Source organism: Chroicocephalus ridibundus, chromosome 2 (assembly GCF_963924245.1).
Source record: "Chroicocephalus ridibundus chromosome 2, bChrRid1.1, whole genome shotgun sequence".
Lineage (NCBI taxonomy): Eukaryota > Metazoa > Chordata > Aves > Charadriiformes > Laridae > Chroicocephalus > Chroicocephalus ridibundus.
The window spans coordinates 10,415,584-10,442,984 of NC_086285.1; the positions used below are offsets into that span (position 1 = coordinate 10,415,584).

At 37.6% G+C, this 27,401-nt stretch overlaps 1 protein-coding gene across 1 annotated transcript in view; it reads left to right on the plus strand.

Annotated features, from left to right (window-relative positions):
• Nucleotides 1–27,401, plus strand: part of UBE3C (ubiquitin protein ligase E3C) — an 81,980-nt gene that overhangs the window by 49,177 nt on the left and 5,402 nt on the right. Inside the window, exons 19-22 of the mRNA XM_063324420.1 lie at nt 11,414–11,626; nt 22,025–22,213; nt 22,311–22,377; nt 23,257–23,387. Coding sequence (XP_063180490.1) covers nt 11,414–11,626; nt 22,025–22,213; nt 22,311–22,377; nt 23,257–23,387 — 600 coding nt within the window. The remainder of the gene's footprint in view (nt 1–11,413; nt 11,627–22,024; nt 22,214–22,310; nt 22,378–23,256; nt 23,388–27,401) is intronic.

A 27,401-nucleotide genomic window follows, 5' to 3' on the forward strand; every position in this document is an offset into this window, starting at 1 on the left:
TTTCTTTTTAGATTGGGGTAGGTGGGGAAAAATGATGATTTTTCTAGAATCGAGGTAAAATAACTTTCAGATGTTGAATTTGAACATTATTTCCTCAAATCACACAAATTTCTGGTTCATTTTAATAAGTTACATACTTGAGAAGTACAGAGAATTTGAGATAGCCTGACTTGCCAGTTAAGCAAAGCGCGCGTATGTCTACTTCTGTGTTTAACCTCTTGCTTGAAGTTAAGTTGATCGAAGCCGATAGAACTGCTCTGCTTATGGTGGTTTTTAACCTGGAGCTTTCTGGAATTTGACTGCAGTGATATTTTCATCATTTTCAGAAAAAAACAGTTTCTATTTGCATGAGGTATATAATACTTGCTAGCATTTAAAATTTGCTATGAGCATTTACCATACTTAAGAGCCATATGCAAATTAACTTTTACTTATTCTGCTTCGGTTTTCCTATATCTTGTATCTTTCTTGAGTTTTAGTGCTTGATATTTTTGGTGTTGTGAGTGAATGTTCAAAGACTAATACTTGTTGAGCTAGATGAAGAATGAAGGTAGGGCGGAGAAAAAAAAGAGGGAAAACATTACAAACATCCATTACATTCAGTTTTCTTTTATGGTCAGGTTTAGTACCGAGGCTATTTCCTTCTAACCCTTGAAATAATTTTTGCTAATAATTGTGAAACAAAGTTTGGAATACAAATTCCACTTCAGAAAAAATGTATTGATTGCTACTCAGCTGTCTAAAACAGAAGGTATTTAAGATGTAAAAGTCCCATTTTACTGCCTGAATTATTTTGGAGGCTAAAATCCTGCTGACTTGCAGTGAGATTTAACATCTAGTTGGATGTCCTTTTAGTGTAGTTGGAAGCGGTTTAAGAGGATGTTGTTGGCAAACTCGAGTTGTCAAAACAGAGTGCTGTTCTCTAGAGTTGATTTAGATTAAACTGCCACTTTGTAGGCAAATTCACTGCTAATGCATCCTAGCTATTGCAATATCCAGACTTAGTAAATAATGAAAATTTCAAATCAGCCATTTCAATAAAATAATCTTTGAAGGATGTTCCCGCTCTTAATGGGAGATGGATTCAGTACTAATACAATAGTGTGTAATTACGACCGATGTTACATATCCAAGGCTTCATTTTCTTTCTACATCTATATATTTTTGGAGTGGGGAAGCAAATACTGCTGTGGTATTGTGAGGAAGTTACTCCACAAATGTTTACCTAGGAATGAGGCAGGGCTCAATTGTCAAGGGGAAGTTTGAAACATTATTTAAAAAAAAATTGTAATTTTTTAATCTTTAATTTCCTCTGTCAGAACAACACATTGCCTTCTGTAATTGGATTTCAAATATTAGCATAAAGGCAGAAGTTGCAAAATGTGTTTAATCTCCCATAGTGTGCTACAAGTATAGTTTTGGTTTTGTCTTTTTAAAATCAGAGGATCTATTATTTAACATTTTGAAAGCATAAATTGTTTCTGTATTTGCAGTGTATTTACATAAGGTAAGAATTGACAGTGTTACTTAATAATTACCCCTGCCCAGGTGCACAGACACCTTTTTAGGAGTGTATTTAGAGACTTGATGAATTAAACAGAAAGATAAGGCACGACCATACTATTCAAAACCTGCCAGTATTGTGATCTTGGTTACGTTATTGAATACTCACTCATCCATTTTCAAAAATGTGTCCATTTTATGCTTTGCACAGGGTTATTTGAGAGCAATAGTGGATTATTAAAAGCCCCTTTGTAAACAAAATAGATATAATGCAAAGGAAGCAATCAGGCATCCACAGCAATTTCTTATTTGTGGAAACCAGTATGTAAAGAGTGCTGCTACCAAAAACTCTCACGTAAGAAGTTTCCATGTTATCAGAAAACAAATACATTAAAATATAATAATTTATAGAAATTCTCTGTCTCTTGGTAACCATTTCATACTAATATCCAAATACATTTAACTCTCAGTACCGTAGGATTTACACCTAATTCAGTTTTTCTTCTCGGGAAGTTTCTAACAGCTTGACATCTTCTGTGTTGATTACTCAGTTCAGAAGTAGAAACATCTGAAAATTTAAAGCTTAGATTTAAAAAAGGTGTATCTAAATTATTTTAACCCTAGATAAATAATTGACTGTTTGGGGTGTATTTTTGTAGTTAGTGAAGAAATTGAAATCTAAATGCTATGCAAACTGCGTGGCTGTCCATGCAACTCCTACTGATCACTGATGAGCAAAACATCTTGTAGAGATAATACCATGTCATCATGTAATTGCATATGTTGCCTGAAATCATGCTTTAAAAAAAGCAGAAGTGAGTTTGCTTAAACAACAGCTACTCAAACACTTCCAAGGTTTACATTTCTCAACTTTCAGTGACTTTACTCTGTAATGTAAATATTATTTTAACATTGGTAGCTTTTAGGCTTTTTCCTTTCTCTTCCTTAAAAGTAAAAGCTCGGTGCTTGGTTCAGTAAAAGCTGCACAGCTCTGGCAGCAGCCTCACACCGCTGCCGGGATTTGAAACCGGACCCTTGCTGTTTCCCCCACTGGAAGCACAGCAGTGACTTTCTGAGTCCCAGGCTTCCTTACCACATGCAGTAGTTCTCTCAGCGCTAACAATCTTTCCACGTGCGGACCTTCCTGCTGCAGCTTTGGCAGTGTTGTGGACTTGGCTCACAACACCACAAAGGTTGTCACCCTGGCAGGCCTCCAAAATGTTGAGCAATGTAGCCAGAGAAGGGAAGTTTGGAAGCAACACCTGAGAATCTCAAGTGAGGATTTTCTCTGTGCTGATTCTTGAATGGTCTGCTGTAAATCTGGAAAGAGGGAAACAATGGTTAACCATTTCAGCCAAAACAGCGATCGGTAGAAAAGTAGCAGATAGAGAATTAAAACCTGAACTTCACCATGTTGAGACCTTATCTCTGATTTTTGTACCATATTATCTGTCTCCATTTCCAGCTAACATTTGCATTTATTATTAATGTGACAGACATTGTGGAAAAAGATATTCTTTGCATTTGGAGTTATTTGACTTCAAGTAGATAATTCTTATGATAATGTACTTAGATTTCATGAAATATTAGCATTAGTTTAAGAATATGGCAGGAAGTCCATAGAAAGATTAGAGTGATAACTTTTATTATTTCCTCTTCTTCCTTTTTGATGTCAACCTGCTAGTTCTGGCATGTATTAAGTTTTGCAATGATTGTCTTTGCACCCTTAAAAAGTGGCTTTCTGACACTAGAGATTTTTGTCTAATACACTCAGCGTTTTTGATTATACGGAATTCAGCCATCTCCATTTCTCTTCTCTTATTCCAGCATATCGAAGAGCACTAGTGAGTCATGCGTTCATGTTGCTGAAGCACTTATACACTATCTTCGAAATACATTTTTAAGTCTCTTTTCTTAAGCAATAGAATCTGTAGTCCTTGGAAAACACTGAATATTATATTATATAATATTATTATGAATATTTTATTGATGACGGTTTAAGTTGTTTATTTTCATATGACTTTTTGTACGTTACTGTACTGATTTAAAATATAAGACTGCTCTGTGCACACATCTAAATGTTGTTAAACATACTTAATTGCAAAAAAAGTTGTAAAATGAAACATTAGCAAGGTAATAGTAGAACAAATACAAATTTTATTACCCTAGTAGTGAATATGTGACCGTTAATTATTGATTAGATTATTTTTCTATATCTTAGAGAGTGTGCCTTGTCATTCCAGTTTGTAACTTTGAATAGAGCTGTGATAGATCATTTGTTGTTTGAGATATTATTCCTGGCTGGAAGGTACAATTCTAAGATTACTGGTGTCTACAGTATCCATTTTGCAGAAAAACTAAAGTAGTTCTTAATCATCCTGGGGCCTTATCTAAAGTGGATTGAATTAGTGGGAGTCTTTTCACAGCAAGATCTGGATCAGTTCCTAAACTCTTAAATCATTAATAAACTGCACATACGGAGTTAAAACCTTCAAGCAAAATGTTTCTGATAACATATTTGTGTGCCCCTTTTGCACCAAAAGCTTATAGAGAGAAAACAAAGCAAGAAAACGCTACAACGAGAAGAACTGGGGTTTGTGTAGTCGACTATTCGATAGGCTGGTGCATCATGCATTGCGCTGCTGCTCTTCCTGGTTCTCTGACTGTTGAAGGGTTTTTTTGTTGGACTTTTTTTTTCCCCTTCTGATTTTTAGACTACCCTTTCCCTTTGCTTATTGTCCATTTAATTAAGATCCACTTTAGCTTGGCTAAATCAGTGCACTCTTAATTGATTTGTGCTGCAGCCGCAATTGATACTACTAGTACCTACAAAGGTAGGTATGGAATTACTGATGTTGATACAAAGAGCAGGTAATTTGTATAATTTTTTTTTGTTTTATTAATATCAGTTACCCTGCACATGATTTTGTAGACTCAGCGTTTTGCTTAAAAGCAAGTTAGCTGTTTGTCTCCGAAAATCCTGAATCATCTGAAATGGAATCAAAATGGAATTTACCATGTAACGTGGCGTGCTCTTTTAATTATGCACTTAGAGTGCAGAAACACAATCATAAGAGAGTGAAATTGATACCTTATGGAAGTTATTTCAAGATTTATGAATGTAGATGTAAACTAATCTGTATATATTTTCTGACACTGTTATTCAGCCTGACAATTCCTTTGTGTACTGGTTCATTTAACATAACCAATTATCTTTTGATTACAAATAGCTATGTTAGTACTAACCCTGTAAATATATGTCTACCACTAAAAGACTACTGAAATGTGGTATTTTAACTCTAAATCTTTAGGAAGGAAAAGTGTGTATTGATGGATTGCGATATTTATTGGGTCATAATGTATTTAAATTTTCTTTAATGCATATGTTAGTGATTGTTTACCGTGATAAAGTGCATAGAGGTCTCTGCAAGGAGTTCTGCATGGAAAGAATTACCTCATGTCAGTGGTCACTCCTCAATTAAAAGTTCCATTAGCAGATGATTCCTGCTTCTGGTTTGTGTACTGATTGCATTTTATTGCCTCTAAATCAGGTTCCTAGACAGGGAATAAATAAACAGTTAAGAGAGTGTGGTAATGGTATCCTGATCTTTTTTCACAGTTGGGAACACCTACGTCCATTTCCATCAATTAGGTTTGGAATATTTACTGAAATTCTTTATTCTATTTGAACTGTCTTCAAAAATGACTAATTTCGCAGCTATTAAAATACAGATTTATCTTAGAAGCATATCCAGAGGTTAGTTGTATAGTAGTAAATGTTTTGTTTTTTCAGAAGATTAGAATAAGGAGGAGATGTCCTCCTTTATCTTCAGTTCTCACTAAATTATGTTTAAATTTGAGACAAGAAAAATCTATTAAGCCTTTACTGGAGCTTCAGTAGTGCATGACAACTATCTGTTATCCTTTGCATCCACAGGTACCTCTAGTCCTTCCCTCTCTCCTGCCCCTCAAAACCTCCCAAATGACATTGACAGCGATTTATATCACTTATATGGTGTAAGTTACAGAGATAACTGTTCCTATTAAAACAGAAAGAAAGTACCAAGCAGATGGAATGGTGGTTTTCTGCAACATTTCTGAAGCACTCTGTTTTTGTAATAAAAATTCTTGTAACAAAATTCTGTATGTCCTGAGTTCTTAGAGTAAAAATACTAGCATGACTTTCCATTTTTAAATTTAACTCAAGGTCATTATACTTGATATGCTCCAATGGAGTCTTTGGAGATACATCCCTACATTTTTATGGTGATGTGTTCACAAGTCAGTCATGAGTTCGTTTTGTGCTTATCACACGCTTGCAGCCAGTTCAAGTATTTGCACTGACTGCGCCAGATTTGACAGGCGCAGGCCCTTCGCATCGGAGCCTTCCTACCCCAAATCTCCAAATTTCTATGAACTTGTACATACTGCCCTTCAAATTCCCAGTGAGTGGGAAATCAGAAGTAAAACCAATTTACAAAAGGCTTTCTTTTTTCTGAAAAGAAAAAAAAGAATAAAAAAAAAATTTAACTTGGAGGATACTAGCACTTCCACAAGGAGTATTAATAAAGCGCTCTCAGTAGTCTAATTGCAGGCATCTAGCTGTGGAATTTCGGATTCCTACTTTTTTAAAAGACAGAAATGGCATCCAGTATTTGAACAGAAAGCGCACCATGAATTTTTGCAGTCATATAGGGAAGCTGTTGTACGAGACTTCCCATTACTATGGTGATAGGAATGCATCTAGAGGTCTCTGCTTTTGTAGAACTGAGGGAACTGAGAAACAATGACTTAAAGCTAGCAGGTAGCAGACGTACTGCATTGCAACACCCACCTGATAGAATTAGTTTTATTTTATCATATTGGTATTAGGAACATTGTCAATTTGGTTTTCCTCACTTTAAAGCACATTATTAAGTATATCTGTAAGAAATTATTTTATCTTAAAATTACTAAATGCTAGATTAAAAAATGCCTCAAAAATACGAGTACATGTTAATTTTAATGTAACTTACATTTTTAGTTTTATCCTTTTCATTAGGGTAGAAAAGGCTTTGCTGGCTCCAAAAGCTTTGTGAGTGTGATGAGTTATTTCAAGGATATAAATAATAAGGTAGAAGGAAGTTCTAATGGTTTTGCTATTTTTCTATCATTTTTATTAATGGTTCTGTACAGCTTTGAAGATCTATTGCACTCTGTAAGTGCTAAGTATTATTTAATAGTAACTGTTTAAAATGACTGAAATAGAAAGGGTTATGGTCTTGGGGGCTGATTAGGGAAATAACTGAATTTAAACCCAGTCATTTACTGCCTTGGCCCATAAGCCATGTGTCTTTCTAGGGGTATGACTTTAGCATTGTTTAGGTTTTAAAATACAGTTCTGGGTTGTAAAGGATTAATGGAAAGTAGGAGCAATGGCTGATTAATTATTTTTCTTAAGAAAGATTTTAGTTGAAATAATAAATGAGATAATTAATTCTAGACCTGAAAGTGTAAGTAAAGGCACTAAAGCTGCCTCACAGTCAGGGAAGTTTAGTTGGTTCATCTGTGAATTTGTTTATACAATTTGAACCTTATTCAGCATGTTGTAATGCTCTTGTAACCTCTACTATATATAACTAATTTGTCCAAAATGACTAGACTAGCTTAAATTTTGTCCAGTTTTAAAACATGGCACAAAGCCTTTTTTTCCTGAAGAGCTCTTACCTAAGATATCTTGAGATAACTAGGAAAACACTATGGTGAAGAGTACCAAAAATAATCTGTTACTGAAAACCGGATCTGTTTGCTTTGTTTTGTTTAGTTGTTTCAGAAGTTTTAAACTTATTTTAATAGTTATCTAGAGATGTCACAACTTTCCCTAAAGAGTTTGAAATAGCGCTGGGAAACCCAGGGTGGCCCTTTCAGCAGAAATAACCTTTTAGCTACTGGGAACCTGTCACCCTTGTGATGCTTGTGTGACTGCCCTTGATGTAGACATCCCTGTCTCTGCTTCAGACCAACCTCTCACCCCAGGCTGCCATCTGCAAATTACACTTTGGTGAAAGTGGAATTCTAATACTCCCAGGCTTTCAAGGAGGCTCTGTTAAGGTGTTTGTTCTCCCCCATCTAAATGTTAGAAGCTAGAATTCTAATGTCATATTTGACCATCAGGTGCTCCTTTCATGACTTTGTGCATGGACTTTTTGCTTTATGTCAATTGCAGTTTATGGGACTTCAGGACAGAGGCAATATAGTCAAGTCAGGGGCTCGTTAGATAGCAAAGTTGGGAACGTGAACTCTCAGAATTCATCATAGAATGGCATCGGTCCCATAGGATGACCGTAAGAGTTAAAGGAAACTTGCCAAAGGGGGAGAGTACTTCAAGTTTGAAGGAGATTAGTTTTAAAAAAATATATTGGTTAAGCTTGCTGGCTTTGATCTCTTGAAGCAGTGTGTGAACAGGAACTTCTGACTTACAGTCAAACAGAAGTTACCTCCCTCCAAGGGCAAGCCAGTTTCTTCCATCAAAGTTGTTTGCTGTCTGCTGGAGCAAAAAAGAGGACCACCTCTGTGCAGAGAGCATGACCTTATATTGTATTAAAGTACATATATAAGTATATTCTAACGGTGCAGCTTCATATTGCAGCTAATTAATCTGACAGCTGGTTACCTCTGTAAGAGGGGGTCAGCATTCCCTTGCCTCTCAGTGGTGCTGGCTCCTGCCTCCTTTATGTTGCTGTTGCAGAAGGACAGTTCAGAGAGTTCAATGGGCAGAAAACTAAGCTTAAAATTGGGTTACTTATAGCTCCCCAAGACACTTCACTAAGGGAATAGAGAGGAGCGAATCTTCCCTTTTGGCCATTAGATTAGCTGCAGTAAGAAAAATACCCGTCAGGGTGGACTTCCATGGAAAACTCACTGCTCTAAGGCTGTGCTTCCATTGAAACAGATGGTCTTGCGGGTCCTACCTGGTTTCAGCCATAGCTGTGAGCTGCATCTGACTTGGATTTGAAAGCAAGCTCAACTTCAGTGTCCGTGCTATGTCCACCAGCACCCACTCCAACCCAACACCCCAAACTAAGCACAACACAAATAATCTGCAAATTTTGAACCTTATTCATCACGTTGCAGTGCTCGTGCAACCTCCGCTATACGACTCCTCTACTTGGCAAACAAACCCAGTTGAATGAGCAAGCTGATCTGTGTCGTTGCTCTGGCAGGAATGGGTGGCAGCAACAGGCAGCTTGTGCTGACTGAGAAGTTAGGGACAGGGCAGTTAGTTAGATGGAGACTGAAAAATAAAGTTTCAGTTTATTTAGTCATATTCAATTGTACACAGCGTTTCTCAGCATCTCTGCACAGTGCTGGAGCTGTAACGGTGTAATTCACATCTTTGAAACAAAAAGTTTATAATTATTTTATTCACCACAGTTTGAGTGCATTTTTTTCATTCATTAGGACAGCTTGACTTTCAAACTAATTAAACCACTACTGTTTGTCTGTTTCCAAAAATACTTTAATACTGCTATCACTTAGCTGAGAGAGGAAAGAATAATTAAAGTTATTCTCAAGTTGCACAATTTAGTTTATTTAAAAATGCTTTATATAGTTTTTAGATGAAGTTATAAATGTTCACTTTGGAACTACCTGAAGATTAATAGTGATGCATTTGAAATGCATTATTTTTTTATTGATTCTTAATGTAGTAAATTACTGAAGTTATTTGGCAGCAAACAGAAATAGCCAGTGATGTTGTTCACATTTATTTTCCTGATAGCGTCACAATTTGCATTAATTGCATTGCAGCTGCACTCACTTATATTAAAAAGCTTCTACTATAATTAATCCTTTTTATTTCAAATCATTTTGGCACAATTTCTAGCAATAAACACTCATAAAAGACAGACACTTGAAAAATAACATACAAGTTTCTTCAATATACCTATTGCTGTTTTTCCCTGACAAGGAATTATTGATAGGCTTCTGGGATCAAGTGTTGCAAGTGGCTAAGACTTAAGACCAGTTTGAAAAATGCTAAGTGGATTATTTTGCATAAAAAATAGACAGGTTTTGAATTTGTGTAATTAACCTGTGTTTAGAAAATACCTTGATTTATGTCTACATTTGTATTTCAGTTGCATACATTATGGAAATTTAATTTATAATCCATTTAGCTGATGTGATCATAGTTTTTAGTGCTATCATTTATTAGTCCTTGTATATTAAATGCTCTAAAGGCTTAAACCTGCCTTGTGTAAAAAATTACACCTCTACATTTACATTTTATGAGTCATAGATGGAATTCCATTTTAAATTCGGGTAGCTTTGATATATTTAAGGAATTACAATGGCTTTATTGTTACTAATGCAGGAACAGCAAACACTGACCTTATACATTGCAAATTAATGATTTATCCCTCTAGTTTGCTTTTAAAGTCAACTATACAAATGAGGATTTCGACTTCTACACCTTGAATAAATCATACAGCTCTAAATATAATGCACCCTTTGGCTTTGAACTCGTTATTCTCAATTCTTTCTGCAAGGTTTAACTCACTTCATAGAAATGGTCTTTCAGAAGTTTAAGGAATTGTGTATATTTTTCTTAGTGTCTTTGTTGGAATATCATTGAGTGATTACAGCTACGTTTCTTCCTTTTTTTTTCTTTTTTTTTTTCTTCTCATTGTGCTTCCTTTTCTAAGTTTGCAGCAGATTATGGAGGAATTAAGTAATGCCAAAACACTGCTCTTAAAGAGTAAAAAGAGAACAAACAATAACGTTATGTTGATGATGCCTTTTCTGATCAGCTTGGCAGTGATATTGATGATACCATAAAGACTTGGTTGTCATTGTTAGAGATGCTGATGTGGCAAACAAACAGCACGTTTTCTTTAAAAGCAACAGTCTTTTATTTTTCCTTTATTCATGTAGGCTTTCTCTAAATGATGTCATGCTTTCTAGTTCTGAAGTTTCCATCTCTCCTTTTGAGAGCCACCATAAGTAATTTTTTTTTTTCAATCAACAAGAAGTTGTTACTTATTGTATGAAAAATACACAAAGTTGCTTTGTGTTACATTGAAATGTGGTCGTACAGTAGATCAACTGAGAGTGGTATTGCTGGAGTTTTCCGCATTTTTTGAAAAATCTTGAGGGAACTCAGTAAAAATACTTTTTTTTTTTTTATGAGTGCTGTATATTCGGGTCAGGCTCATTTTTGGTTCAGTAATCTTTCGACAGGTGTGTAACAGTGTTAGGTATAGGAAAGACTGAACATATGATACAGTCATAGCTGGTAAGCTCTTGGCTTGGAAATTAGGATGGTCTGATGATTCATTAAACAGTAGAATTCACCAAAAGTATGCAATAATGAATCTGCATGACATGCAAGAGAAATAGTTTATTTGGATTAGTTTAAAAGGTACTGGTTTTACATAGTTATTTTTAAGGGGCAGACTGTTTTACATGTAGCAATTGATACGAATGGAGAAGTATTGCTTGTGGCGATGCTAATGGAGGTAGGGATGCTAACTTTTTTCTGGAAGACGTTCTTGATGCAGTTGCATTATCCTTTAGCAAACTTTGCTTTTCTTGCCAATCTATGCAATTGATGTACTTCCTCTTTGCTATCGTACTTCGGACAAGAAGATTAATGACAGATGACCAATGACCTTACCTTTTAAAATCACCAAGATTTTACTTAATTTGTAAAATTTGGGAGCTTGCTATTTAACAAGAATATCTGAATTTCAAACTTGATGAATATTTTTAAATTCATGCAATACGTGGGCTGTTGCTATATGAGAAGATCCTATTCAGGCACCAAATTAAAAAGAAATTACCAAAAAGTTGGGAAAAACACAATAGCCTTCAGAATTCCTGCATGTACAACAATAAAATCTAATGTGCTTTTAATTGCTTTGTTTTTCAGGCTCTCTATGAAAATATGCTGGTCGAGCTGCCATTTGCTAGTTTTTTCCTCTCAAAATTACTGGGGACAAGTGCTGATGTTGACATCCATCATTTAGCTTCACTGGATCCAGAAATGTACAAAAATCTGCTTTTTCTGAAGAGCTATGAAGGAGATGTGGAAGAACTTGGACTAAACTTCACTGTGGTAAATAATGACCTTGGGGAAGCACAGGTAAGAATGGCTTTTGCTTTTTTTTCTTTTATGTATGACTGATGAATCGTTACTACCCTTACTAACTCATTTTTTAATTTGAAAGTGATGGGAAACAACTGTTAAAGGTGCTGTGAGGCATCACAGGGATGCTGACTCAATATTTGAAGTAGACAATAACTAATTGCATACTTAAAAAAAATAACTTTTGATGATGACTTAAAGCTCTGATCTTTTAAGCAGTAAACTGTATTGATTATTTCTAAGAGTCATACATTAAAAGTTCTATTGCCCAAGATAATTTCTTGAACAAAATATTTTATGTTGTTTCTTTGATTGCACTTCAAATAATTGCAAAAGTTAGATGATATGTAAACTATAGAAGTACTGGCTGATTTTGGAATCAGAGTTAGAAATCAGAATGTTTTTAAATAATAATGACCCTTTATTGTGAGATAAGTGTTGTCTCCATTAGCTGTAATTTTCAAAGTAGAGGGCCTGAAGTTAGATCTTTTTTTTTTTTTTTTTTTTTCTTAAATCCCTCCTCCCCCCCCTTTTTTTTTTTTTGAGGGGCTGAGACACCAGGTGAGTCAGGTGGGAGAAATGGGTGTTCAGTGCTTCTAAAAAATTGTGACAGTTACGTCCTTAATACGAGTTTTTAACGTGATTGTACTTGTAATTAAATTATGGCTTTTATTTGCTCTGTTGTCAGTACTAAAGATCACTTGTGCTCTTTGTAGAAAATCAACATCGCCAGAGCTTCAAAAGTGTGCCTTTATTTGCTAATACAGTTAATCTCCTTAGTTGAAGTCTTGTCGTGCTTCCTCTTTCATTTTGGAGGATTTACAAGTGGGCACTACTCATGGCCTACTTATACTTGATTATGGTATTTGTTTAATAATTGGATCAAAAAGGTAGACCTGACAACATTGTGACATGCAGCAGCATCCTCATTCAGCCTTGTTTCTTGTGGAAGAAGCAGAGGCTATAAAAGCGGGTAAGCAGTTCTCTTGGCTGTGCGTGTTGGTCGGGGAAGCCTGGGACTGTGCACATCTCTCAGAAGCAGCAGCACCACTGAGATGCAGCAGCGAGTCCTGGAAACTGTTAGGTTGAGTTCTCTACTGCTGCTTAAATCATAGCAAATTTGATGTCCAAGACTTCCGCTTTAACAGCGTCAGGCTTGGACTTTATCGTTACTCCTCTGTCATCCATTTCCTGTCATTTTAGAAAATCCTAAAACCTGGATTGCATCACAGTTTTATAATAGTGTCCTCAGATTTGGGTTCCTGAATCATACTGAAGGGCAGAGTCAACAATTGCCTGATATAAGTAATGTTTCATATTAAACATACGCGGTATGCCATTTTTTTTCCCTTGGGTTACACTTCCTGTATGAAAACTTCTGACCTGCACTGTTAGAAAAACACTCAAAAAGTTGAAATAAAGGCATGTGGTGCAGATGTATCAGAAAGCATGTTCTTAGGGTGTCTACTCTGTTGTACAGTATTGTACAGTTGAGCACCAGCTCTGCTCTAGCATGTGCTGTTAAGTCACTGATACTGAATTGAGTTCTACGGTGTCCATTTATTTGGTTAGTGGGTTGCAAAACACACAAGACGACAGTTTCCAATATAACCTAGGATTTTCCTGGGGGGGGTGCGGGCGGAGGGGGGGAGTCTGTTGTTTGTATTCTAGAGCCACTCATTTAAATGAACTTAAAGTAATAGTTTTGTTGATTGTAGCTAATACAAATGCAGTTTAGTCTCTATTTAAAAATGAGAAGTAGCGAATATTTTCTGGAGAGCTTATGGTTTCCACACGTTATACATCTACTCTGTAGGTCCTCAAAAATAAGCCACACAAGTTAGAACCTACCTGATCATGTAAGGTAGAAGGACATAGAAAAGAGAAAAAGCTCAGAAATAGCATACAAGGGGATCCAAGTTAGAGATGTGTCCAGCTCTACCTACTGCAACAAAAGCTTGTAAAAAGTGCGTTCTTGCAGAGAAGCCTAATTTGTTCGTTAAAATTCTCTGAGGGCTATGGGTAGTATTATCAAGACTTGATTTTTAATTATTTGGCATAACTTTAAAAGGAAGATTAACTATAATAGTGAGTTTCTGAGTAACTAAATGAAATGTAAGTTAAATTCAATATTCTAATGCTGTATTGCTATGTTTATACTTAGAGAACACTATACGCGTGAAGTATTAACCATCTTTTAATGAGACTGCATGTTATTGTAGTTCAACAGAACTAATTGGTTCTTGTCACTGTCTTCTGTGTTTTAATGCAATAAGTTACTTTTTATATTTAATTTCATTATCTTAATAGACCTCATACGGATAAATACATTTTGTCTGGTATTTGACTCGTGTAACCATTGCATGCTAATTAATTGTGTCAAGGTAAGGCTAATTCACTTTGGGAAAGAGCTTAATTTGCACTCCTTATGTTGAATGTACATTATCACTAGTTTTCAGCTAAACAACCACTTTAGCCTCTAATAAATTAGTGCCCAAGAAATGCATCATAAATCTATCATTGTAAATAGCTATCCTCATGACAGTGTCCATCCAGCAATTGTGGCACAAAAGCATTATCTGCAATGAAAGACACATTCAAAAGGGGCTCTATTGCCTCTGTCAGTAATATAAGGTAGAAATTCTATTATCAGCGTATTGATCCCAATCCTGTAATGTGCTTTTAGATCCCATTAAACTATTGTCAAAGTGCATTCACCAGAAGTTGAAAAAGGTACTTAATAATTTGCACATTAGACCTGCTAATTAGGGGAGCTATGCCATCAACTTTTATCTTCCAACCCCAAATAGCTTTAGCTGTTGATAAAGAGCTATCTAACGCCGTGATGCCAGCCTAGGCTTCGACTGTTGTATCTGCTGCATAAAATGGTGGCCAGTAAAAAAGTCTCAAAAGAACATCAGCCTGTATTTACAGGTGCCTTCAGGTAGCTGTGTATATTGATTTTATTTTTCCTTTTATCTTTTAGATTAGATGATGATAAAATAGTTATAAAATGCTTATAATAAGTGTATGCTGGTCATACTTCAAGCAGGTGCTCTTAGAAGCACAGGAGAAGGCCATCCCCGTGTCCCGAAAGACGAGCCAACGGGGAAGAAGGCCAGCCTGGCTAAATAGAGAGCTTTGGCTGGACCTCAGGAAAAAAAGGAAGGCTTACATTGTCTGGAAAAGGGGCTTAGCAACTTATGAGGATTATCAAGATATAACAAAGCTATGCAGGGGGAAGATTAGAAGGGCCAAAGCTCAATCAGAACTCAGCTTGGCCACTGCAGTTAAAGACAACAAGAAGAGATTTTTCCAGTATATCAACAGAAAAAGGAAAACTAGGGAAAATATAGGTCCACTGATGAATGAGACGGGTGCCCTAGTGGTGGAAGACACAGAGAGGGCAGAGTTACTGAATGCCTTCTTTTCTTTGGTCTTCACTGATAAAGCCGTCCCTCACGAATCCCGTACCCTGGAGGCAAGGGGGAAGGTCTGGAGAGAGGAAGATTTTCCCTTAGTTGAGGAGGATGGGGTCAGAGACCACTTGGCCAAGCTGGACATTCATAAATCCATGGGCCCTGATGGGATGCACCCACCAGTGCTGAGAGAGCTGGCAGATGTTATCGCTAGACCACTCTCCATTGTCTTTGCAAGGTCATGGGGAACAGGAGAGGTGCCTGAGGACTGGAGGAAGGCTGACATCACTCCAATCTTCAAAAAAGGCAAGAAGGAGGACCCAGGGAACTACAGGCCGGTTAGTCTCACCTCTGTCCCTGGGAAGGGAATGGAGCGACTCATTCTGGATGTCGTCTCCAAACACATAGAGGAACAGGAAGTTATTGGAAGTGGTCAGCATGGATTTACCAAGGGCAAATCATGCCTGACCAATCTGATAGCTTTCTATGATGTTATAACGGGTTGGCTGGATGAGGGAAGAGCCGTAGATGTCATCTACCTTGACCTTAGCAAGGCTTTTGACACTGTCTCCCATAACATCCTCATTAGGAAGCTGAGGAAGTATGGGCTAGACGAGGTGACAGTGAGGTGGATTGAGAGCTGGCTGAGTGACAGAACTCAGAGGGTGTGATCAGCGGCACAGAGTCCAGTTGGAGGCCTGTAACGAGTGGTGTCCCTCAGGGGTCAATACTTGGACCAATTTTGTTCAATGTATTCATTAATGACCTAGATGAGGGGACAGAGTGTATCCTCAGCAAGTTTGCTGATGATACCAAGCTGGGAGGGGTGGCCGACACTCCAGAGGGCCGTGCTGCCATCCAGCGTGACCTGGACAGGCTGGAGAGCTGGGCAGAGAAGAACCTAATGAGGTTCAACAAAAGCAAGTGTAGGGTCCTGCACCTGGGAAGGAAGAATGCCAAACACCAGTATATGTTAGGGGTGGACATGCTGGGAAGCAGCTCTGAGGAGAAGGACCTGGGGGTCCTGGTAGACAGCAAATTATCCATGAGCCAGCAGTGTGCCCTTGTCGCCAAGAAGGCCAATGGCATCCTGGGCTGCATAGGGAAGACTGTGGCCAGTAGGTCGAGGGAGGTCATTCTCCCCCTCTACTCTGCACTGGTGAGGCCACAACTGGAGTACTGTGTCCAGTTTTGGGCTCCCCAGTTCAGGAGGGACAGGGAACTACTGGAGCGAGTCCAGCGTAGGGCAACCAAGATGATTATGGGACTGGAGCACCTCCCTTATGAGGAAAGGCTGAGAGAGCTGGGACTCTTTAGCCTGGAGAAGAGAAGGTTGAGGGGGGACCTGATTAATGTTTGCAAGTATCTAAAGGGTGGGTTTAAGGAGGACGGAGCCAGACTCTTTTCAATGGTTCCCAGTGACAGGACAAGGGGCAATGGGCACAAGCTGGAACATAGGAAGTTCCGTTCAAATACACGGAAAAACTTCTTTACAGTGAGGGTGACAGCGCACTGGAACAGGCTGCCCCAGGGAGGGTGTGGAGTCCCCTTCTCTGGGGATTTTCAAGACCCGCCTGGATGCAGCCCTGAGGGATGTGCTTTAGGCAATCCTGCTCTAGCAGGGGAGTTGGACTAGATGATCTCTAGGGGTCCCTTCCAACTCTGAAGATTCCGTGATTCTGTGATAATAAATTCAGGAAAATACCTCCTCTTTTCAGACCTCCCTCGCTTCCTCCCCCCTCTCTCTCAGTGAGGAGGGTGAGCTTTGTGGCTGCCCAAGGGAGGAGAGGACGATTCAGAAATGTTAGATTCTGTACTCAGTGAGTCGTCTTAAACACTGATTCTTGAGATTGCATGGATCAGAACGGTTGAATATGGGAAGAGTCCATAATCAGAAGACTCCATAAATGAAGTGTAGAAGCATAAATCCACAGAGAAGCACTACAGTATACGTGGCCGCAGTTTCTATTAAATCCATATAGTAGAGAAGTGGAGTGTCAGGACACCTTCTTTGGCTTTTTAAAACAGATGTGATGCCATTGTTGTTACTGAAAATATGTTGACTCACTAAAGGAGAGTACTTTGCCTTTAAATTTCCCTGAGAGAAAATTTTGAAGCCTTAAAAATAATTCTGAAAGTTTCTGTCATGGCAACTTCTTTACTAGAATACAGTGGCTTAGATGAATGATTTTGGAGGTTTTTCAGAAGGGAAACATTTAAGACTGATCCTTCTCAGGCAGATTTATAACACTTATGGCAAAGGCATTCTTAGACATTCAAATGCAATCTCCTACCTGGAACTCCTGCCTGAACATCTGGAAGGCAGATGACACAGAAAGAAAGCAAGCGTTTATCTACTTGTTTTCAGAATGGGGAAAAACTTTAGGGGTGATGTGAACAAAAGTGATCAGAGTCCAAGACAGAAGATAAAATATTTTAATCTGTCCTAAAAACAAGTTTGTAAGAATTCTTGACTTTAAGAGTGTTTTTTGAAATTGCACTGGAGATATGTCTTACCTCTTCATACACAAAATACCTAGATGACAGGTCCCTTATTCTTTCCTAAAATATTTCCCACTTTACCCTCGAAATGTTCCCTTTATCTCCATTAAGTTTGTCTACCAACAGAGACTTGTCGTCTCCCCATAATCACATTACAAAACAACTTTGTGTGACAAATTATAATTATCAGTAAGCCAGAAGATAATCCCCTGATCCCCTGAATTCTGCTTGACAAATACTGTGATATTCACTGTTTTCCTGATTTTTGGTGTGTATTTATTTCATTATTATGCTAACGTTAAAACAATAGATGTAATAATTGAAAATGATCATCTGAACCATTCACTCGGACTGCAACCACACATAAAATGGAGATTTCCTTTTTTCTTTTTTTTTTTTTTTCCCAAACTGTGGTGGTTTTCCTAAGTGAAATATAAATGTAAGTTGAGCACAGTTTTTTTAGTATTGTACCTGCACAAACATATAGTTGAATTTATAGCCAAGAAAACGGTAGGTGCAGGCAACCGTAGTTCACAGTGTGTCTAACCTTCAGTCAGAGGCCTAATGCAGTACTTCTGGCCACGTCACCAAAAAATGCAAAGCACCTTGTCTTGCAGATTTTTAAAAATATGGGACTTTTATATCCCATTTTGATATTTCCCCTTCATTTTGAAAACAGACATTGTGACTATGGAATCAAATTCATTTCTCTATGGTATTGTCTGAATGATCTGAATACTTGTCTAAACAATATGTGTGATTTGATTGCTTTTAAAATCTGTGATTTTGATAAAGAACCAAGTTAAAATGTTGTTGGTTTACTTTTTAAACTTAGATCTACAAACTAGAAAATAAGGTGATGACACAAGTTTGCACATTTTGGGAAGTTTTATATTCTCGCCCGTCCTGTGTAACTATCTTGCACCATCTAGTGGTGAAAATTGGGTGGATAAAAATAAAAATGTAAGCTGTTAAATCATTTTAGATTGTTGTTGTGGCCTTTTTGAAAAGGAACTCTTCAACAATCATTCCTGTCATTTTAGAAATGGGGGTTCTGCAATAGCCCCTTTAAAATGCCATGAAAATGAGGAATGAGTAAAAAGTGAACTATATCTATGTTTACTATACTTTTAAACGACAGCCCAAGTGTTACTGTTTTCTGTCTCTTTTTTACATCCTACTTAGCCTTTATGGCATAATATATTTCTTATTCCTGCTACATTAGTCCCTCTGTTTCAGACTGTGATGATACTTTCACAAAACGGTGGTAGAATTAATCTCACATTGACAAACTCTGAAAATGGGTAGTTAGATCACTGGAATTAATGCTGTAGGCTTACTTGTGGCAATGCAGGGTTGGGGGGAAGCAGGGGAGTGATGGAAGTGTTGCTGGATCAGAAATCAAGCTTTGCTACTTAAAACTATAAAAATAAAAACAAAAATAGGGTTTTTTCAGAAAGTATTTTTTCCTGTTTTCTGAAAATAGTGGTCAGAAAGAGTACAACAGTTTTTTGGTTTTTTTTTCTCTGATTTGCAGGAAAAACATTATAGGGAGAGAGAGTAACTTTCATTACACAATGAATACAGCTTTTCCAGCATCCTTAGACCATTGTGGAGAGCAAACATAAGCATAAATTAATCTGTATCGTGATCTCTATTTGCTGACCTGCAGGGAAGGGTAGACATTTTACTTCACCTAGTGCTGGGATGAATCTTAAAACACAGCAGTTTTCTAGAACACTCAGCCAGTAGTTCTCTTTTGCTATTTTAGGGAGGAAGTCAGTTCAAGCATCTTTTTGTGTAAATAGAAATTATTGTATGCAAATGGTATAATAACTATTGGTTGGTTTATTGTTGGTGTCTGTATTCTTGAGAGAAGCTCAATGAGTTGGGTGATACAAATACGCTTTAATATGGCCAAATTCAATGTGTCCATACTTCAAAGAGAGGAATTGTATTTAGTGCAGTACTGCCAAAAGAACAGATAATTATGCAGTTCTGCAAAACAAATATAGAAGATTTGTAAGAGGGCAGATAGCGAAGAATTACTAGTGTTGAGGTCTCAGCAATGATCTGTTCATATGGAACATCATTGGTAGCTCAGGCCCTATAACACTTAAGAGGACAGGAATTAAAGTAAGAAGTAAGCGAAAGATTTCTGATCTTGTTAGGCTTTGTAAAATGGTATTTTATAGGAGGAAATTAAAGGGACTTGACATATTTTAGTTCCATGAAAAAGTCTCGGGGAAGATTAATGAAGTTGCTGCTCGTAAGTAATACATCATGGATATAATTGAGGAGGAAAGTAAAGAGCTGGTTAAATTATAGGGCAATGTTGAAATAAGAACAATGGGTATGAACAAACTTTATCCATTGGACTCGAAGTGGAAATTAGAATTTTTCTAATCATTATATGAATCCAGTTATTGACTAACTTCTCAGTGACAACAGTAAAACCACTCCAGTGGTTGAAGCACAGTACATTTCTAGAGTGCGTTGTTGGCTGCAGTAGCAGGAGAAGGCTCAGTAGCACAGTGGTCCCTTCTCATCCGATATTTACACTGTGGTATGGAACATATCCTATACTTCTACTACTACTCCTTGTGGACTTTACCAGGAAAATATCCTCACCCTTAGGCCAGCCAGTGGCACCAGGTACTGGCCTGTACCCCCTCTACTGGCCGGCTGCATGGCATCCAAGGCTCCGGAAGGGAGCCTCTCTCCCCAGAAGAAGCTATCCTGCCTCTTGGGTCCACAGTTCTTGTTGAAGGGGACTCGCTCAGAAGGGAGCAAGCTCATGTGTGCAGGGAGTGAAAGAGTCAGCTAAACCGATACCTTTATTTTACTTAATTCTTCAGGGAGTAGGACTTAAACATAGTCACTACTACCTACACTCAGAGATGGTGGGGTATTGATGAGGTTTTTTACTGTAGGTGTAACAAAATCAAGAAGCTTGCAGCTGAAGTATTAAAGTGGGAAGACAGACACATTTTTAACACCTATTGTAATTCAGGTTGTTCTAGCTTATCAAGGAAAGTGGTAAATACTCCATCACATGGAGGCTTTACACCAGGATTGCCTGTCTCTCTAAAAAATGTGCTCTAACTCATCTGTGGATTTATTGAGTTAAATACAGGAATCTCTAGACAGAATCCTCTGGCCCGTGTTATTTGGGAGGTCAGATTCACAGATCTTAATGTTCTCTTTTTGCCGTAAAAATCTGAATGTTCAAAAGCACTGCAATTTTTTAATCTTACCACTTTGCATTTTGCTTAGTGCTGGAACAGCTGACGTTATTAGGTAGCATGTTACCAAAGAAGCTGTTCATGTGTTTAATTCTTTGTGCTCTAAAGATGTGATCATTACCACGAACTGAAATGCGTAGTTATTTAACAAAAAAAATATAATTAAAAAATTGCCGACTCCAAAGTGTAGAAAACCAGACTTTTTTCTGAAGGCTTCAGAAGGCGACAGTATCTCGGCTTTTCAGGTTTTTTTTTATTCTCCTCTTGGTACTCAAATAATCCCTTCAGATTTGGCTGCTACGCAACAAAATTATAATTTTGTAGTAAAAAGTAGAATATGTCAAGGTCAGTAGTGTTTTAGTAACAACTACCATCGATCCTCGCTTATATCTTAATGCGATTACAGTATCTTTGTTTTGTTTTGCTTTTTTTCATTAAAAATTCTTCCATGCCAAGGTGTCTTGATGTACTTGAAGGACAAAAGCTTCTCAGTAGAAAAACAAGGCGTATGCTTGATATTTTTTGTTTGTTTGTTTTGTATTTTTATTGAAAGTACTGAACATGTATAATTTGGATTTTCCACAGTAGGAATTGTGAATGCTTATCATCCTGTAAATTAGGCTTGTATCAGAATCTTAGTTTTGACTCAGCAGACATTGCTTTTACTATAAGGTGATCCTGCAGAATTCACAATCGCCAAACAGTCAGAGCAGAGCCTGGCCAGTTGAGCACAGCTTTCCTAATCCAAGTGGAAGGAGAGCGCTGTGTGTGAAGTCCATGCTTATACAGGCTACTCTCTCTTCCAGGGCAGCTACCAGCATGTGAAGCGAGGGGGGAGCTTGCCCGAGGGGAGGATTTTCATCTGACTTTGTGTGATTTGCAGTGGTAAATTTAGTATTAGCCACTTTCTCCTAGAAAAGAGCTCTGACTTTGCCAAATCTGCTTTCTGGCAATAAACCACGAGGCCACGCGATCAGCTGCATTAGCAGCTTGGAGGTGTAGGTCTAAGAACTGGATGACATAGAATGGGCTCTTACGAGTAAACAGCCCCCCCTACCTTTATAACTTGTTGTAGTCTTTTATCTTATTTTGAGGTGAATATTCTTGAGTATATTCTAGTAAACTTCAAATATATGCATCTCTTACTAGAATGTTTTGCATTTCAATTTTATGGTTACAGCACACAGAATTAAAGTTTACCAAGATGATGAGAATTATTCTGTTTATAGGTGGTTGAGCTGAAGCCCGGTGGAAAAGACATTCCTGTTACCAGCGCTAACCGAATCGCGTACATCCATCTGGTGGCAGACTACAGGTTAAACAAGCAAATTCGGCAGCATTGCCTTGCTTTCCGTCAGGGACTGGCCAATGTTGTGAATCTTGAATGGCTTCGAATGTTTGATCAACAGGAAATACAGGTAATTCTGCCTAAAACTGCAGAAAACAATTGCTTTAAACAGAAATAAATGCTAATTTTTGCCTGTAATATAATTGTCTAACTTCCTTCACTATTAGGTTTTGATTTCTGGTGCCCAGGTTCCTATTAGTTTGGATGACCTTAAATCTTTCACAAACTATTCAGGTTAGTATGTTTTACTTAAATAAAAAATGTATTATGACTTACTCGGGAATAAATAAACTTGCTTGTTATCCCAGCTTTTAAATAAAAGTTGTCAGGTCGTTCTTGTTAACTTTGGCCAAAATTCTATAGAGACTGGAATTTGAGAAGATTGGGTAAAATTACAACCTAATTCTATAAATGCTGGGAGATACAGGTATGCAGTTTATTTTATTTGTACACTTAAATGCAAGTTTATAGCCAGATAATTAGAGAACATGTAATTCTCTTTCTAAATGGATGTTAGTTGATGTTGTGTCTGGTTGCCCTGAAAGTAAGTCTGCAAATGACTTTGGGATGGTTGTTCCTACCACTGCATTCAGATACTTACCATTTCTCAGCCAGCCTGAAGAGAGAGCTCATATTTCTTTTCCTTGTGAGAAATGCAAGGTATCTTCATTTTTCCCTGCATTTATCATGAATGTGATCAAAAAGTAGCTACTATATAATCAGTTCACATCTGAGCTTACCTCAAGGTAAGTCGATTAATTAAAAAACCATCCTGAGTCTTGCAGGTTTTGCAAACTCTTGGAGTAAAAGGCAGTAATCCAAAGTTACTATGTAAATGCTAAACTAAATAAAGTTAATTTCAAGTAAAGAAATAGGATTCAGTGAAGAAAACTGTAGTTAAGAAGCTGAGGGAGACAGTAGCTGTAGGTAAGCAATGAATGAGAAACTCAGAAGGCAGTGATCAAAGAGATCTGTAGATACTGGAAGTCAGCAGTGTAAGCCTGCTGGTTTTAATATTTTCCCCAAGCTTTTCAAGATTGATACTTGTTTTCTGAATAATTTATTTCTTACATAAAACTATTCTACCTATGAATCATTTAAATCTCATTGTAGGTGGCTACACAGCAGACCATCCTGTCATTAAAATATTCTGGAGAGTTGTAGAAAGCTTCACTGATGAAGAGAAACGCAAACTACTGAAGTTTGTAACAAGCTGCTCTCGACCGCCTCTTCTGGGCTTTAAGGTACACGTCAAGTTTCTGTGAATACTACAGATTACGATACAAGCTTTTCTTGTCTACAGCCATTTACAATTTGAGAAGAATATTCCTCTGTGACTACAGGAACAGCTTCAATGTTTGCACTTGCATGTATTATGAGTATAGTTGTAAAATATTTCATGAAATGTTGTTCTGCTGTTTTCTATTTTAACTGCAAAATTTGATAAGCCTAAAACCACATCAGTTAGAGCGATTACTCTCGTCGTGGAAGATCCTTGCTACTGTTTCACGTTGCTGTACAGGAGCAGTGTTGCTACCAGTTTCAAGGAACAGGTTGAGTTAAGAATGGTGTCTTTTAAAACAGGCAAAAGAGGATTTAGGATATAAAAGCAGCTATTAAATTTAAACCTCTTAAATCAACCATTTGAAGTGGGAGATGTGTTGTTTCCTTCTAATTACCATTTATCTGCTTATAGGGTCACAGCTCATTAACTTTTGCATCTAAATATTTAGCTGCTATCTTTAGATTGCTGTTTACAGTAAAGCTTAAGTATGAAGAAAACTTCAGTGTACTGCTTATAAAATTTAAGAGAGGGTGAGGCAAGTTGAAGACATTTTGAAATTAAATTCTGGGGATGTTCTACCCATGAGTTTCAGTTGGGCTGCAAAATTCTGTCTAAGAACTGGCCATGGTCTTAATTTCCCCTAAAACGTAGGAACATTCAGTGCTTCTCTGTAAGAAAATAAAAGAATAAATTGCTCCATAGCAACACCATCACCTTCAGTACAGTGGTCAACAGCGTGTTTAATATTGTAAACAGGATGTGCTATTTAGTAAAATTAACACAAAGGTGGGTTTATGTGGAACATAAATACAGGCATTGCATCATCCAGTTGCTTACAAGTAAGAAAAAAATTTGTTACTAAACAAAATTTGGGTACCTGTACTTAGTAAATTTTCATGCTATAAGGTAATGTGATACAATATTTAATTAGTAGTGGATAGTAACTAATTTCCTACATTTATTACATAAAATAGGTAGATGAACCCATAAGAAATGAATGCAGGCATTGTGTGAGTCCTGAAGGTTTATTAGCTGTTTTGTAAAAGAAATGGTTTTCAATGAACATTTTCTCATTATAGAAGTCCTTCAGGGACAGATACTAACATTTTATATAGGAACAAGGAATTCAGATATACCTAATAGGCTGGAGACGGAAACAACATATTTGGAATTTTGCACAATTTTTTCTTGAATCATACTGTGAAAGTTCATTCTGGTGGGGTTTTTTTGGTTTTGGTTTTTTTTGGGGGGGGGCGGACAGGGGGAGCGTGTTTAATTGGCATTTAAAAAATTACTTGGAAGGCAAATTCTTAGAAGAATTTCTTCTCGGCTATAGGAATTGGGCCCTTTCCTGTAACGTGTCCTGCAGGTGACACATGATAAAGATGTCAGAAGTAAAAAATGAAACAACCCCCCCACCTTCCTCTTGCGCACACACAACTTAGATGTTTGTACTACTCACCACTGTTTTTCTTCTTCAAACTTTTGATGATCTATTTTTCTCATAAAAACAGTTTTCCTCTGGAAAACAGGCAAGACGACACTCTGATACTGAAATCACAGCGGTCTCCTTCGCACACCTTTGCCACTTGAATGATTTAAAACATATAAAAGCATATGTGGGCTGTCATACAGTAGTGTGTAGATCAGTTGTTACAGGTGAGGAAAGAATACTCTTGGTGGCTTAAACAGCTCTTCTTTTTAGGCTGCAGAGTGATTTTGAAGTGGAAAAGTCATTTCTAGTGCCACATTCTGCACGGGAGTGTGGCCCTTTTCCCTTGACCTCCATCCATCCCCTTATGCTGCAACTTCAGGCTCTCTTCCCTCGTCTATCCTTTTGTTTATTTTCCTGTTTCTTCCTAGGCTGATAGGGGTGTGCAGCGCTGCTGTTGCAGCGTGTCGTTATTTAAACCTCCCTTTGGTGCAGTTGCTCTGTAAACCTCATGCAGTCTTATGCTCCAGCTGCTGTAGCAAGTGCTGCGTGGTTGCTGGTAGCACGTGGATGGGCACCGTATCCTCCACCTTCAATATCTGCAGTCTGTAGCTCAGCTACACTCCTTTTATAGGCACCTAAGAGAGGAATGAGCGCTTTCAGTTGGTAATTTGTCTGACTGTTCTACGTGTCTGCTTTGGGATGAAATGAATCGTGTCTTAGATCCCACAACACATACTAGCTAGGTCCCCTTGAACAGTAGAGAGAGCCTGGGGTGACGAGATGTGGGTATGGAGACAGCGGAGATGGCTGGTTAATCACATGGATCCTATCTAGGGTATTCGTTGATTAGTTTATGCGATTGGTTATTTAAAAGCCTGCAAGCATTGCTCTTAAACTCTCCAAGTCTGTGTGAATATCACTGTACAGTACTCTGGCAACAAACAGGATTTTATAGGACAGTGGGAAGAACAATTAGGAAGCTGTGGGATGATAGCAAGAGAGAACAGCACACATCAGTCATGTCATGAGGGGAGAACTGGGAAACAATTGTGTGGAAACAAAGTAAAGAGGAGTCTCCATTTGTTGTCATCCTTTTTAATTACAAGGGGAGAGCAGGAAATGTAGATGTAGCTACCCAGCTTTGAGGTTGCCAGCCTGACATTTGAAGAGATGGAGGAAGTGAATCAAAAGTCTAAAAATATTAAGGCTGACAGTGACACATTAGCAACAGGATGTAGCGAAGCTGAATGTGGACAGTTGAAGTTTGTGTGGGTATTTGGGAGATAGGCCTCAACCTGACTTTAATGTACTTGGCTAGGAAAAAATGCAAGTAAAATAGTCATCACATTTTCAGCATGACAGCAATAAGTTAATAGATTAATTCACTGTACAACGGACTTGCAAGGTCAGCCACATGCAACGGTCTCGGCAACGGAAAGCAGAGTGGAAAGGCCTCACTGCTGCTTTGCTGGGCAGCGCTGGGCGGGAGTTAGGTCAGTACTCGCATGGTGCTTGCAGAAGCGTCTTGTTAACACAGATTTACCAACAAAGCAGGGGGTTGCCGTGAAATGTTTGCCAGAAAAGGAAGTGGGTAACTGGTATTGTCATCAGCAGTCACATCTCGGTAGCCTGTGACAGTGTGTGGTTTAGAGCTTTGAAAATGAAGAGTGCAAAGCCCCAGCAGTGCTGAGTATTACCAGCCAAATAACTGTCTGAACATATCGATGTTGATGGTAGACATTAATACAAGCAATCTTCAGAATTTGTTTACAGTTTTAGTATGGGTGCTATATTTTCCTGAGAGGAACACAATTTCTGGTTCTCACTCTGAAATCTTCTGTATGCTCTCTATTGTGGAACCTTCAGGTTTTCTAAAAGTTAGTGCATCTTAATTTAAGATAAGGAAATGTCTCGACATTCATAGCTTATGGAGAGCACAGTCTAGCTTTGCATCATTTCAAAATTTTAAACTCTTACTGCCAGATTCAGACTTAGAATAACATTTACTAAAGCTAATTAAAGTTTAATAAGTTTAATAAATGTGATTGTTACGGACAGAAAAAAAAAATCATTAAAGCATGGTTGAAAATTGTTAAGTTCCAATCAGGTCACATAATAAATTGATGATACTTTTCACTTCCAAACTATTGCAGTTTCCCGCTGCACAGTATTTAATTATGCAACAAATGGTGCCCTTGGCTTGACATTTCAATTTAGAACTTCATTTTTCCATTTTTAAAGCTAAAGTAGGGGAATTCAATTAGCATTTTGAAAGGAACACTAAAAACGCAGCATTTTAGCCATGAAATACTTTTTAAGGCCTCCATTTGAACAATAATTTAGCTTAGAATCTAATTGACCTTCTGCCTTTGGAGCTGGGATTTTTTTTTCCCAGTTTCTAAAATCAGAGCTCTTTTATCTCAGGCAAGCGTTTGATAAAATGAATGAATACTTTCCTGCCAGCAAAAGCAGTGCTTTAGAGGTAACAAATAAATATCTTTTTCACTATTTTTAACTTTAAAAAAAAAATAATCAGAT